At 38.0% G+C, this 15,539-nt stretch overlaps 1 protein-coding gene across 1 annotated transcript in view; it reads right to left on the minus strand.

The window, feature by feature from the left end:
* The window catches only part of LOC100966416 (canalicular multispecific organic anion transporter 1-like), a 75,302-nt gene that overhangs the window by 8,421 nt on the left and 51,342 nt on the right, over positions 1-15,539 (minus strand). Inside the window, exons 16-21 of the mRNA XM_023509769.1 lie at positions 12,056-12,116; positions 11,314-11,533; positions 7,560-7,714; positions 5,146-5,301; positions 2,000-2,199; positions 1,142-1,268 (exon numbers count right to left, since the gene is read on the minus strand). Coding sequence (XP_023365537.1) covers positions 1,142-1,268; positions 2,000-2,199; positions 5,146-5,301; positions 7,560-7,714; positions 11,314-11,533; positions 12,056-12,116 — 919 coding nt within the window. The remainder of the gene's footprint in view (positions 1-1,141; positions 1,269-1,999; positions 2,200-5,145; positions 5,302-7,559; positions 7,715-11,313; positions 11,534-12,055; positions 12,117-15,539) is intronic.

Here is a 15,539-nt window from a genome sequence, read left to right on the forward strand (position 1 = left end):
CAGCGTGGACTAAGAAAGTCCATATTTAGAATAAGGAATGATGAATACCTTGATGAATACCAAGATTGAGGAGATATGCCTCAAAATATTACATCCTAAATAAAAGAAAAACACAGTACCCAAACATTTGGACATTCTTCACTATTTTCCATTGGAAGGAAGTTTCTCCTAATTTTCTGACTTTCCGTGTCCTTTTCCACTCTTTCTAACCATACTTTCTTCTTCTCTAATCTCCAATGTACATTCTCCAAAGTTATTATTTCTTGTCTGATTCTAAAACTCAGAAAGCTTTTACAATCCGCGTTTTTCTTGAGATTTGTGCCAACGCCTTTGATGGGCCACCTGACATGATCTGGCATCGGATCATTAAAATGTTTATTTAACCTACTTAGGGTGATATTAGTATATTTCATTGCACAAAACAGTCCTATTTGATTATGGGGTTCAGCCGCAGGCCCTGCTTAGAGATATGTGCCATATTCCATTTCTAGACGCCTAAATTCTGAATTCTAAAGTGCAAAAGGCCTCAAGGTTTCTGGGTAAGTCGCTAAAGGTCTATACCAAAGTCATCAAGACTTATCTTCTAAATAAGGTGAAATTAAGTTTAACAGTTTAAAGCACTTGCTATTTTCCAAAGGGGGCACGGAAACTCTCATAAGTGTGTGTGCGTGTTAAAATACCACTAGTTATTTGTGGTATAAGATAAGATAGGGTTTATTAGGGGAAAACTTACAAGCAGAAGAGAAGCAGCACATAAACCTTCCCTAGAGGTTGCAGTATTTTCTCGCTGGGCAAACTGAATGCATTGGCCATGGTGGAGAAGGATGATACCCTGTAACATGCTATTAATCTATAAGGGTAAGACAGCAGAAACTTCTGCGTAGCTATCGGACAGCAGTAATTTCCTGGTCTCTTAATGCTCAGCCTTGTGTATCAGCCTGTTCTTCCTATTAGCTAGCTTAAAACTGCTGAGCCAGATTTCTGCTACCATAAAAATAGAGAGATGTAAGCCTCCTGGGTAATTCAGATTTGTCTCTCATTACTTAGTTAATATAATCTATAATTTATGCAGGCAAAGAAAAGTGTTTAATTAATTGGTCTATAGACATGTTATGTCCTACAAAAATCATTAGTTACTTACATTTAGGGCATAGGATATAGATAAACCAACTACGGCTGAATCTATGGAGTCTCCAGCCAGCACAGCCAGCAGTGCAGTAAAGAACACCACTGTGTTGCCAAGAAATTCAAGTCTAACCGACAGCCACCTAGGGTAAACAGGATGTGTGCCTTAGTCACTGAATGGAAAAGTTTCGTGGACTTAGTATAACTCCCTCTGGGAAACCAAGATGTAAACATCAATGGCTGCTTTTCCTTGTTCCCCCACTTACCTGGAAGTCAGTTAAACATAGGATTGTCATATAGTGATAATATACAAAATTCCTCTGCATAAAAACATGCTTGCAGAACTCTGATTTAAAACTTGACCAGAATTTAAAAGGAAATGAAAAGAACACTAGCTAAAATCCTATGGGGTAATCAATTATCTTTCCAATTCCATGAACTTTTTATATGATAAAATTATTCTCTAAAAACTAAAAGGTGTCCAACTACTATTGAATATTTCATTTATTCTTCTTTAAGAGGAATGATAGCTTCAAATTCAAAAATTGTATAAAATATTGTGTGCAAATAAAATATATTCTAAAAATATAAAATACAGTGTAGAATCATGTCATAAGTAATTCTAACAACACCCTGTATATCCTTCGACAATTTGGGACCTTGTTTCACTGTAGTAGTATGTGCCTTTTATACGACTATACATAGATACAATTTAATGTAAATGTATATTAATACTAACAGTATTTAGGACTTATGAATACTTACATTTTTAATTGGATGAAATGCCATTACAAAAGCCTATTTCTTTTTAGAAGTCAGTGAACAGGATAGCTAGGAAAGCTAATCTTAAGTTAGGTGTATGAGTGTGACTTACCTGTTTGAAATTACATTATTGTAGAAACAGACCAAGTTCTCATTCACCACCTCCTTGTTCTGCTGGATGAATCTGTGCTGGTGTCCAAAAGCTCTGATAGTGGACACGCCCGCTAACGTCTCACTAAAGTGGGATATGACAGGAGAACGAGAAGCTCCTGCCATCCGCCGAAGCTGCCGTGAGCTCGCCATGTAACGTCTCTAATTGGAAGACAGGAAGAGGACATTGCAAAGATGTAGTGAAATCACTTCAGGGTTTAAAAACGGCAAGACCCTTGGGAAGTGATTTAAAGAGGGACCCCCAAAAGTTAGATATAAATCCTAATCCCCACTACCTGTTGAATTGTGACCTGATTTGGAAATAGTGTCTTTGTGTATATAATTAAGATAACATCTCAAGACATTATGAATCCTAACTCCAAAGCTGAGTGTACTTGTAACAGACAGAAAAGAAAACACAGGCTCGGGGAGAATGTCCTGTGCAGACAAAGGCAGAGACTGAACTGATGTGTCTATCTCTAAACCAAGGAAAATGCCAGGGGTTGCGGACAGTAAGCGGAAGCAAGCAGAGAAGTGTGATACATTCTCCCCCAGAGCCTCCAGAAGGACCCACCGCTGCCCACGTAATTGAGTTTGGACTTCTGGCCTTTAGAACTGACAGAATACATTTCCGTTGTTTTAAGCCATCCAGTTTGTGGTATTTTGTTACAGGAGCCTCAGGAAACTAATATACCCATGTAACAACAAAAAGCCCCAATTCTGGATAGCACCTCTAGAACCTAATTGGGCAAAAGTTCACTTTGACAGCATTCAAATGACCATTATTGAGAACCTACGAGGGAAAAACCTCTGTGCCCCATATTGAAAATGTGGCAGTGAATCCAGGACATGAGGGAGGCAGAGGAAGCAATAGTATTTTTGTAGCAACACACAATTATAGAAAAAAATATATATATTTTTCCTACGAGAATTACTAGTGCAGTCACAATTTCAAGCTGCTTCCTCCTTGGCCTCAAATTGAGGACCATTGGAATGGTGGGGCTGGTGGAAAGCCAGAAGGACCGGGCCCTGAATGAACTGGGCCGTAGTGCAGCCCCAGAAAATTGCCATTAACCAAAAATGAAAATGTTAAGGGTTACCAGATCTTGAACAATTTTTAGGAGAGTCTTCAGATCTGAAAATTTGCATAAAATTCCTGATTTTTAAAAGTCTTCAATTGGTTAAAACACTATACAAGCTAGGTAAAAACATGTCTCCATCTCTATACAGCCTGCTGGCTTGCAACTTATGAATTCTGCTCTGTGCCAAATGCTCGGAGGATATTTAGAATTGTGGCATTCTGACGCTGCTGGAGATTTAAGAGGTTGTCTAGAACAAGGAATATGTTTCTGGGCTCACAGGCTCTCAGAGTAGCTGATTAACGATTAAAGCACTTTTCCATAGATAAATGTAAATACACATATGCTCTCAAGGCTTTTTATACTATTTCAGTGAATTGTAGAAGCCATGGAGTTCTCCCATGAAAAGTCTCCTGGAAATAGAGTTTAAGAACCTTTGATTTATATCAATGCTTCTTTTACTTCAGTAAGAATCACACAGAAAGTTTATTAAAGTGGAGACTTCTGAGCCGCACCCTGGGGGATTCTGGCTTGGGGGTCCAGGAACCACATGTTATGCAGTGCACATCCAAATCAAACCTTTTCTTTCATAGGAGAAAGATCTGGTATCAGAAAAATGAGTATGGAAGGTGACTTGAATGCCAGGTTCTAGAACCCAAATTCAGAGCTTACACTATACCACTCCCTGTACTGAGACATGTTTGCTAGACTCTTTTCCACTCCTGATCACTCTGTTATGGTTTACCAACCATAGCACCATTATAGAAAATTGTATGTGTGATATTTAGAGTATTTTTTTTAACTCTAAGGCGAGACAATTGATTCTCAATGCCACCTCTCTGTTTATTGATTTTAATATATAATATAGATATAGATATAGATATATATGGCATAATCTCTGATCCCACAGAATTTACAATCTCATTGAGGAGACAATCTGTGATACCTAAAAAACAGTTATAATCCAAGTAGTATAGTAATTCTATAATACGTAGGTGAGTCAGATCTTTTTTCAAATTCGGTAGAGAATTCTTCACACAGAAAATGGAATATGACCTAGGCCATGAAGTGTATACAAGATCTAGAAAGACAGAGAATATAGGCAAAACACATGAAATAAGAGAAATAATGGTGTATAGGGGTAGAAATGAAAAATTTATTAGCATTCTAGCTTGAGCAGACTAAACTTCAATATCAATTTAAAAACTTAGGTTTTTGAAAAGCATTAAACTTTAAGAGTATTTTTTGGAAAAATCCTCAGAGTGCTTTAAACATATGTTAAATTTGTTTGTTTTCCACTGAGGCCTTACAGTGGCAGAATTTTGAAGTTTAAATTGGTTGACCACATTTTAATATAAAGATATCATGTAAATATCATGAGAGATAAATTTAGCTCTTCCAAAAATCATTTGTTGATACCTGCGATAATGGGACACAAAAGTTGTAGCTGTTTCTCTCTTGGATATTCAGGCAAATTAATTTTCTGTTAAAATATAAATACTATGTCGGTTTTGTAGTGGGCATAAAAATGCAGGATTCAGCGCTCCTGTTTCTGGAGCATAGCTAACTAAGATAGCCCAGATGTTGCACCACTGGACCGCACTGTATTTGTATGGATGCCACTTTTTCCAAGGGTTGTTTCCAGCTAATGACTGAGCATGGCAGGGAGTCCTAAAGCAGAATCGTTCAGAGACAAGTGGAACTCTCTCAGGGGAACTGAGGAATTACCAGTCGGGTTGAGTGAACTTGTTAGGAAACTGCTCTGTAGTCCAAGTCTCTCTACCCAAACTTTCTTCCTTCTGTCCCCCCACAGGGAGGGATTAGATAGCCCTGCCTTCCCCTCATCACTCTCCTTTATCTTTTACAGGCATTTCCCTGAGTCAATCTCTAGTACACCTAATCCTTTCCTGGACCCTGCTTCTCGGAGAACTTAGACTACCAGGACATAGGTTTAGGTGGGTCTGAAACTATACCATATTTAACTGGGGGCTGATAGGTTATTAATACAAATAAAAATCCATGTACTTACTTGTATGGAGAAATAAAAGAAAATCAAGGGAATAATCCACAGAATGAAGAGTGGCAAAGCTCCTGCAATGACCAGAACTGTCACAACAATGTCCAGCGTACAATTTATCCAGGTTCGTAAATGGTAATGAAAGCGTGTGTCAATTATATTTATGTCCTGAAAAATTTGATTATCAGGTCACTTTATTTTTAACTTTTCATGTTTTACAACGAAGAGAAAGAGAAATATATCATTCAATGAAAAAATTTAAAAATGTTTATTCAGATATCACAATCTGTCGATTAAATGAGTCCAACTACATGATCTTTGCTCACCCTGGCATATTTATCCCCTAGAGTCAACTGTAACAATTAAAAGCCTGTTCTAGTAGCCAGAAGCCTATGGTCAAGCAATTTATATCTCCCATTGATGACTACATAGCAATTAATTATATAACTAAAGTCAGACCCTAACAACAACAACACAACATATATATATATATATATATATATATGTGTATATGTGTGTGCGTGTGTGTGCGTATGTGTGTGTGTGTGTGTGTGTGTATATATATATTTAGTAGAGGGGCCAGCTGCAGTGGCTTGTGTCTGTAATCCTAGCACATGGGAGGCCGAAGTGGGTGGATTGCCTGAGCTCATGAGTTCAAGACCATCTTGAGCCAGAGCAAGACCTCGTCTCAAAAAATAGCCAGGTATTGTGGCGGGTGCCTACAGTCCCAGCTACTTGGGAGGCTAAGGCAAGAGAATTGCCTGAGCCTAAGAGTTGGAGGTTGCAGGTTGCTGTGAGCTATGACACCACATCACTTTACTGAGGGCAACAAAATGAGACTCTCTCCAAAAAAAAAAAATTTAGTATTTTTCAAGATTTGGTATTTGGGATTGGGCTACCGTTATTCATTATTCAAAAATTATAAAATACTCGTGGGACATTGTTAACAACTAAAAACATGCCCAGTGGCCTTCTTGGATAGCTGGGTCCTACCTGTATCAGAAAGGCAGAAAAACAAAATAATCATCATTTCCATAATTAGAAACTGAAAGGTGGAGATGGGCAACATAGATGTGAGAGAAGGGTACTGGGAAGGCAATGCATTAATTCATACTCTGTTGTATATAACTTAATCAAATCTATGTTTGTGGTACAAAAAGCATGACCTGAGATAGCTCAAGGAAGATGAAGACACTGAATCTGAACTACGGAGTTCAGGACAAATTGGATGCAAAGTGTAGAGAGGACATTTTATGGATTCTACCTTGCTTTGAGATTTCCCTGTGTATTGTATATACCCCAAAGTATAACAGTATCATGTTCATGAAATGAAATGAAATCTCCTGCCTATTTTTAGAGTATAATGTCCCATATTCCCATTTGTTCATTTGAAATTTTACTTTATAAAACTGATTGTTATTCAGTGGGGTCACAGTAGGAAATGTCCACTGGGAAGGGAGAATACTGGTGACCACATTCTTCTTTAAGTTTTCAAAGAACAATGTGAACTTTGGTATGAGTAAACATGATTTAACACTACATGAGGAATTTATTATTGCAGGAATTTTCATTTATATTTCCCTACATTATTTTCACTTTCCCTTATACACACACCATTTTCTTGACATAGAGATATAAACAAATGAGCATATTTTAAAGTTACAGACCTGCACTAATACAGGAACAACTAGCAATATGTGTAGAGGTGGCTACTCTTAGTTGAAATGTACTGTTAAGTACATAATAAAAAACAGATTTCAAATACTTTATATAGAAACTGTCAGGTGTTTTATATATAGAACAGTTTAGAATAATATTTTGGATATACTTTATTAAGTAAAATATCTTACTATATATAATTAGTTATTTCAACATTTTCCTTTTAACTATTTACTGTGGCTATCAGGTAATTTAAAATTACACATGTGGTCTGCATTACATTTATATTGATTGGGCAGTGCAATTATAAGTGCTTAATAGTAAACACATGAGGGAAACTCCTATCTATAAAGAGAGACATTCTGAAAATCTCCACCCAGATTCCATTCACCATAAATTATTTCTTTAATTTTCTTAGAGGCAGAGTGTTTTCAAGTCCAGATATCTTCATGGTAACTCAAATTTCCATCTCCTTAGCCTACACCAGTGATTCCAAACTCAGTATGTATAAGAATTAGAAGCGTAGACATCAAAGCTCATGTGTTTCTTGCATTTTAAAGTGATTTTTAAATGTTCTTTTAATTATATGTGTAAGATGTGACTCTGTTACACATCAGTTATAAATTTCCCAAGGTCTAGAAATGTATCTAATAATTAAGCCTCTTCTAAATACACGATCTTTTGTACAAGTGAGATCATAAGGTACTAAAGTAAATACAGGTCATCATTTTTAGGAAGGCTATTTAGTAAGTTACATCTTTCCTTACCTTGGTGAAGCGGCTGATGATTTGGCCTATGGGGGTAGTTTCAAAAAACTGTAGTGGGAGGTGCAGCACGTTATTCAGCAGCTGCACATACAGGGCCCGAGAGGCCGTCAGGGACCCTCTGGTGGCTACATAGGCTCCCAAGCAGACAAAGAGACCTAAACACACAATGTTATCAGGGTCATATTAACACCACAAAAAGGATTTTGCTATCAGAAGTTTGCTTGTAATAACAGTTTTTAAAATTGAAAACCCAAATATCATGCCTAAAATGTGTCACTGTGGGCTGAACTACATATACACGTATATGTGCATGAAATAAATAGGCACTCCTGATGGTTTCTTGTTTTTTCTTTTTCCCTATGTTTTTTTTTTAGACAGAGTCTTACTTTGTCATCCTCGGTAGAGTGCCCTGGCAGAAGATCCTAAGGGGAACCCTTGTTGCAAGGGGGAAAGTACAAATAGCAAGAGAGTACATAGCTCACAGCAACCTCAAACTCTTGGGCTCAATCATCCTCTAGCCTCCTGAGTAGCTGGGACTATAGGCCCCAAGCTACTCTTTTTTTTTAAGAGACAGGTTCTCACTTTCACTCAGGTTGGTCTTGAACTACTGAGCTCAAGCAGAGGGGAATCTCCAAAAGCCACAATTAGGAGTCTTTCTTTTATGGCTGTCACGCTAGAGACCTTAATTTCTTCATTAAAGATCAGCTTTCTGATTTTCTTTGTACTACAACTGTGTCGGTGGCTGTACACATTGGTGGTGGAGGAGGGTTTCCTAGGAGGGGCTGACAGACAGTGTTTTACTGACTTACTCTGATCACTCCAGGCATCTCAGTTCTGCTCTCTGTACCTGTGACTGCAGGGTTAGTTTTTCTGCAAAAACTCTCCCGACACCTCCCTCCTCTGTTCCAGCTTCTCCACTCTCTGCCCCAGCTGCAGATTTTCTTCTACTCTTGCTTTTCTACCAGTATAATCACATATATGGAAATCTATTACTTTGAAATGCCCTGAAGCCCTTCCTTTCATATTTATTCACTGTCATTTCAGTGGCGTTTAGTGAGGTAAGTCAAGTAAATGATCCACTCAGCCACCTTAAACGGGAAGCAGCAGGGTACTCCTGAAACATGACGCTGGGGAAGGAAGGTGCCCATGTTTCACACATTAGATAAAAGGAAAGAAGTTCCTAATAGTGAGACACACAACACAACAGACTGGGGATGATCTGAGTGTCCTAGAGATTCAAAAGCAAAGAGCTGAGACCCAAGGAACAAAAATATTTGAGGCTACTTCATTATTGGGAAATGAGGTGAGATCTTTATTCTTGTCATAAAATACAGATATAGTATTTTCTGCTTCAGTACTCAAGGTTTGTTTGAATGTTAGCCTTCTAAATTATTCAAAGCAGGCTTCTGATATTAACATATGAAAGTGCTGTTTATGCTTTAAAGTTCAAAAAAAAGTGAGCTATGACGATGTCAGTGATTCAGCCTGCTCTTGATTGGATTAGATTCCTAAAGACGTAAGTCTATTCTATTAAAAAAAATCTGAAATTATAGATTTTCATTGTTTAGGCTCATTACTTATAGAAGTATAACTTATATTCGCATTTAATAAAGCTTGACAAATATTTAAATTTGTTTTACATGTAGAAAATTAAAAGAGAAGAAGAAAAAAATTGGAGAAAACAAATATTCTAATGACTTCAGGCCACTTCAAAGAAATATCTAATCAGAAAAAAACTTTATGATTAAACTATACATAACCTGTTGCCTTAGTTATAAAATATTCCCCAAATTTATTTACAGTCAGTTTAAATTAAGATTTTATGCAGTAATATGGTAGACACTTGCATGTTTTATACATTATGGAAATGATAATTGCTCACTTAAAATGTTCTTCAAAGGCTATTTAATCTACTTTAAAGTTATAACATAAATTCATTGTGTTGGTATGAATTAAATCTTCATGTGTGGATGTGACTACATAGATAGACAGATAAGTAGATAGACAGATAGATAGATATAGAAATTCATGTATAGAGACGTTTCTCTTGCAGCTAAGAATTTTAGACCTATATATGTACTTTTTTCTCACTGACCTGAACACTGTACGCCAATAAACTTGACTCTAGCTGAATCAAAACCAAGCACATCGTAAAGTCCTGTTATTTCATACATCTGAATAATAGATCAGCCTTACATCTTATTTTAGTTATTAACATCTCTTCCCCCATTCAGTTTGCCAGGGCAATGACAGAGCAAACATAAGTCTGTCCCACAGGTCTAAGGAGAGCTACAGAGCTATAGAATGTTAGAACTCGAGGAAATGAGGCCATTATCCAGTGTCTGCCTTTTGATTTTATAGATAAAGAAGCCTCTGTCTAGACTCTCAGATGAGTTTTAACTTGCCTACTGGAGAAAGTATCAACACTTCTCAGTAGAGGTGTCCATTCTTACTGAATCCCTCATTTCCCTGCTCCATTAGGTAAGGCTTCCTTCTGGTTTCCTTGTTTTTTTCATCATTACTCTTCCAACCTAGACCACAAAATCATGACTGAGGGATGCGCTTTTCTTGCCCTCTAATCAGCAATTCTCGTGTATGTGTTCACCGCAGCATCTTTCCTACCCATCCCTTACATCCAAGTCCACTGCCGCTCTCTGACCATTCGTTTGTTCTTTCATCATTCTCCGGGTATTGACTCAGTGCTCTTCTGCTTCTTACCCCCTGGCTAGCATTGAACTCGATGTTGTGTGTGCAGCACAGACACGGACCAGATCAGACATCTGCCTAGATCAGCTTACCTTCCACCTACGTTCCTGGATATATTGGATTATTTTTTTCCTGCCATCTCCAACTTCTCCCTGGTCTTTCCAGCTATGGTTTTCCTAATAAAAACACGTTTTAACATCACGGCTGATTTATTCTTTGCCTGAAATGCAACTCCAACTCTGCCACTTCTTTCCTCCATTTCCCAAAGATTTGCCTTTCTCTTATCTCCATGGTTAATCATAATTTCTGAACTACTTTCCCACCTTGAGCTCCCCTCTTTCCTTACTAACATGAAGACCACCCAAGTGGCAGCCACACTTTTGCCTAAATCTCTTATTTTCTGCAATCCTGCCTTCACTCACCATCCTACACACCTCTTTACCTTCTTTCCTTTGTGATCTCAATCTGACAAAATTGTATACCTTCTTTTAGTGTCAACCTCCCATGACAAGTATACCTTAGAAATCACAATAAGATCAATAATACCACAATCACGGCCTTCCCCGGCATCCTCACAGGGATTTTCTATCTTTACACCCTTTACAGCACTTACTGCTGTTCATGCAGTTTGACTGTACACCTGACCTCGTCTCACTGGGCTTTAAACTCCTTAACACGCTCAACTCTTGGTCTTCAGATCCCTCACAACCCTCACAAATGTAGAGAGAAGTCAGGACTTTCAAATTAACAGTTTCTGCAACTGTAAAATGGGGAGAATAGCACCTTTCTAAATAATTATTGACCAGATTCAATGAGAGACATATGTGAATTATTTACTGTGAGCCTTGTAGCAGGTAGCTGACACCTACAGATTTTGCTTTGCTCTCTCAAACAAGGTACATTGCAAACATATGCATTTGAAGGATGCCTACATATCTGAAAATTATGGCATAGATATTATTTGAAATAAGATGATACCATCTGCTGTATTTAAATCAATTAGGTCAGATAAAGAAAAGAGAAACAGCTGAGTATTTTTTTTTTTTACCTTGTATTAATCCCAATAATCCGTAGATAGTGAGCTTAGAGCTTCTCGTTTGCTTCCATTCTGTGAACTCATCCATGTGTTTGGCTCCCTGTGCCCAGGCACTAAGCCACAGATTCTGTCCAAAGCCCATCAAATTCTGCCCTAGGTAAGTGGCCACCACCAGCCACACCCAGGGCCAGGTGCAGGCGTGGAGATACTTCAGAATGACTGAGAACTTCACCTGAAGGCAAAATTGATATAATATCAGGTTACTGAGAAATATGAGAATGTGACTTGCCTTTTCTGAGTAAGTTTCATTACATCAGTTAAATAAATAATATGATACAGGACCTCAGAGCTGTATTTTAAAGTCAAGCTAGATTTAAACTCTCTTTGTTCCTAAGCTTTGTGATCTTGGTCAAGTGATTAACTTCTCTGTCAGATTACTCATTTATAAATCTCCATATTTATCAGTAACTATGTGATAAGTACATTTAAGGTGTCAAGTACAGTCCTAAACACTTAAACATGCTCAAAAAATGGTTAGGTACTATCATTAGTTAAAAATACATATGCGTGCTAGATAACATGTAATACTAACTACATATGACCACATTGTCCAACAAACTCTTTAATTGAGTATCATCAAACTATGACATAGCAACCCTCCTCAAGTTCAATAAGAAACATAGTATTTATAGATAATGCGAGGTAATCTTTTAAATTGGAGTAAAGCAAATAAATTAGTTCTTCTGGTGCTTACCCCCTCAGTAGGAATATTTTCTTTTTTCATTGAAAATTGTTTTCCTTGATCCAAAGAAGGCCTGATAAAGTAATAAAATGTTCGCTTTTTAGATTTTAGGCGGATGAATCATTTTTTACAGCGTACACATCGTCAGCCCCTTCCGTGCACCTCCCTCTTCTTCCTCACCTTACTGCGCCCTGGCTTCCCCTGAGGATGACACTGGTCCCACAGTCTTATCCAGGAGAGACTGTTTATTTTCTCTTATCCATTAGTGGCTGTGGCATGTTGTCTGAGTTGTCATTGTTTCTTTTAAATAATTATCTTTCAAACTGGAATCAACCCCCTGGATTGTTGACGCGGCACCCTGTGACGGGATCATAATCCATCCCTTCTCGCCCACCCCTCTGGACATGACGGAAGAGTAGCATTGTGCTTAGTCTTCCCACTTGGTTCCCACCATTCTGGGTGATTTTTTAAATTACGTGGATAAGTGTGTTCAATTCAGTCTCTTTCCAACTTCATGACCTTCATACTTTCAGGGCCCTTCATCTGCATTCTGTTTTGATCAACAACTTTCATGACCTTAAACCACGAATCTTATTATCTAGGACTAACTCACCTCTGAAATTCCAAGTCTAAATATTTTAATCTCTGCCCATAACTTCTATTGCAATTTGGAAACTCAGTTACTCTCCTTACATTTGTTTCTTATTTCATCTAGGTTCTCCGTTCCCAAATACAACTTTCTATCATCTTTCTCCTCTTGCTAGTTATTTATTCATTTAATTAATTTATCCATTTAGACAGAGTCTCACTTAGTCACCCTGGGGTTGAGTGCTGTGGTGTCAGAGCTCGCAGCAACCTCAAATTCTTGGTCTCAAGCGATTCTCTTGCCTCAGATTCCCGAGTAGTAGCTGAAACTATATGCACCCACCACAACATCCAGCTAGTTTTTTTTTTTTTTTTTTTTTTTTTTTAAGAGATGGGGTTTTGCTCTTTCTTAGGCTGGTCTCAAACTCCTGAGCTCAGGCAATCCACCCACTTCGGCCTCCCAAAGTGCTGGGATTACAGTTTTAAGGAACCACGTGTGGCCTCATCTTTCCCCTCTTGGATGATCAGTGATCCTGTTTACCTAGAATTTTCTTGGTTTTAGCATTTATTGTCCCAGATTCTGAGGAATTCCTCAGTCCCAGGCAAACTTATCCCCTCTCTCTTTTCCCTTTATTATTGGTCCATTCACCATCATTATTGTCTCATCCATCCAAACTGGAGTAATATTCTGAACCGTCATCCCCTGTTTTCTTCCCACTAAACCTCTCTGTTAGAACTCATGTGTCAATCTTGGTCACATCTATTCTTGTGGATTGCTACTTCAAATAATCATGCAGACCTCAACATTAGTTTCTTTATAAATTAATATCTTCCTTCCATCTGGGCATTGCTAGTGCTTAGAAATCCTTGCATCACTCTCAGAAGGGGCTCACTTTCTCCTTCATGGAGAAAATAGAAGCGGAACGTCTGTCATCAGACATTGACATCTAGCTGTGTTTCTGCTGGTCTTTTCCAATGCTTTCTTGTAACAAACACAGGTAGTTAAAAATACAGGTTATAAAATTTCTCCTCTAGAAATATTCCTTTTAAACAAATGTCTATTAAATTTCAGACAAGTCTAAGACACAGTGGATTATTCTCTCTCTCTTTTCTAATCTTCACATTCTTCACTTTTACTGGCTCCATCAGCCCATCAGAAAACAACACGCTCTTCTCATTTTACAACTCTTACCTCAGAACAATCCCACTCTCAATTCTATGTCCCTCTTTAGTCCCTATCTCTTGCTTTACTATTAAACCTTCTTTATCTCCTTAAGATTTTTGGCATTTGACTTAACTATTTTCATCAAGAATACTAGCAAACTGCTTTTTCCTTTCTCCATTAGGTATTTTTTTTCTTTTTTGGTTGGGGCTGAGTTTGAACTCACCACCTCTGGCATATGAGGCCTGCGCCCTACCCTTTTGAGCCACAGGTACTGCCCCCCATTTGATACTTTGAAAATCATTTAACTTAATCTCTTCATCCCATTTAACACTTAACGTGTCTAAGGGACTCTTCCTTCCATATCCTCTCACAGCCACACTTTGATACTTTAGCCCATATCTATGCTGCTCCATTAGTTTCTTTTTCGATGTCTTCTGTCTAATGTTCATGTTTCCTCAGGTCCAGGCCTAGTCCTTATTTCCTTTGTATTCTTTTTTTTTGGCCAGGGCTGGGTTTGAACCCGCCACCTCTGGTATATGGGGCCGGTGCCCTACTCCTTCAGCCACAGGCACTGCCCAATTTCCTTTGTATTCTTTACATTCTCCTAAGCAATCTCATCACTCTCATGGTTTCATAAATCTTCTTTGTGGATGATTCTCGAAGCGGTATCTCTAATCCACGCCTTTTCCCTGGGCTCCAAATCCATAGGTCAAATGCTTGCTTGACATCTTCTTAATCTCTCTGCTCATCTGTCTCATACACATCCTGAACTGAGCCAGTTCTCCACCCAGCTCCGCTCTCATTTTCTCAGGCTTCACAAACAGCCGTAACACTTCCTCTGTCTTCATCATGGCACATTTCTAACCAATCAACAAATAATGGTCAAGGCCATCTTCTAAAAATCTCTGCAACAACATTATTTGAGAAGTATTTGGAATATATCAGAAAGTATGAAAAAGAGTAAGAAGAAAGAAGGAGGAGAAGATGAAGGAGAAAACAAGAAGATTTACAACCCCGTGTTTCAGGGACAACCCATGCTAGCACGCCTGGGAATACTGCTACACTATACTGCTATAGTGTGTGGTACAATAACACCAGTGTTGCTCTATAATGGGTCTTTAATTTTCAAAAATAATTAGACACGATGTAATGAGCAACTCACTATGTAATGAGCAAATATTCTTCTGTAACAGTACTGTATTATATAACATTATATCATTTTATCTTAATATGAGTTGCTTAACAAGGTCCATGCTTACACTGATTGCAGTTATTTTTCTACCTTAATTATTACTGTAATGACTATTCTTTTTAAATATCTCTCATTGTCCCTTGTAATAAATTCCCCCATGAAGAGCATGGAGTATGCTAAATTGTACGTCATTTGACATGTCTACTACCAAAGTGACTTTGTGAGTTACTGAACTCAAATTATAAGAATACCTTCATCAGATTATAAGAAGCTCTCATTTCTCTATGGTTCCATTTTATTTATAAGAACAAGAAATGCCTTATTTGGTGAACCTGGTGGTGCTTCTCTCCCTGTCTCTGGCACTAGCGTCAAGAAACATTCTATGAGAGGTTGCAATGCATGTCCTTTGTAGAACCGGCTTTAGCATCAGGGAAAGATATACTGTTTAACAGACACCTTCATTGGAATGGCTCCTGGTAGATGGCTTGGGTTAATTACTGTCATCATCCTTCCAGCCCTTGGCATGGCTTGTGTTTGGATAAGCAAATTTAGCA

This window comes from Otolemur garnettii, unplaced genomic scaffold (assembly GCF_000181295.1).
Source record: "Otolemur garnettii isolate 467f Iridium unplaced genomic scaffold, OtoGar3 scaffold00009, whole genome shotgun sequence".
NCBI classification, from domain to species: Eukaryota; Metazoa; Chordata; class Mammalia; order Primates; family Galagidae; genus Otolemur; species Otolemur garnettii.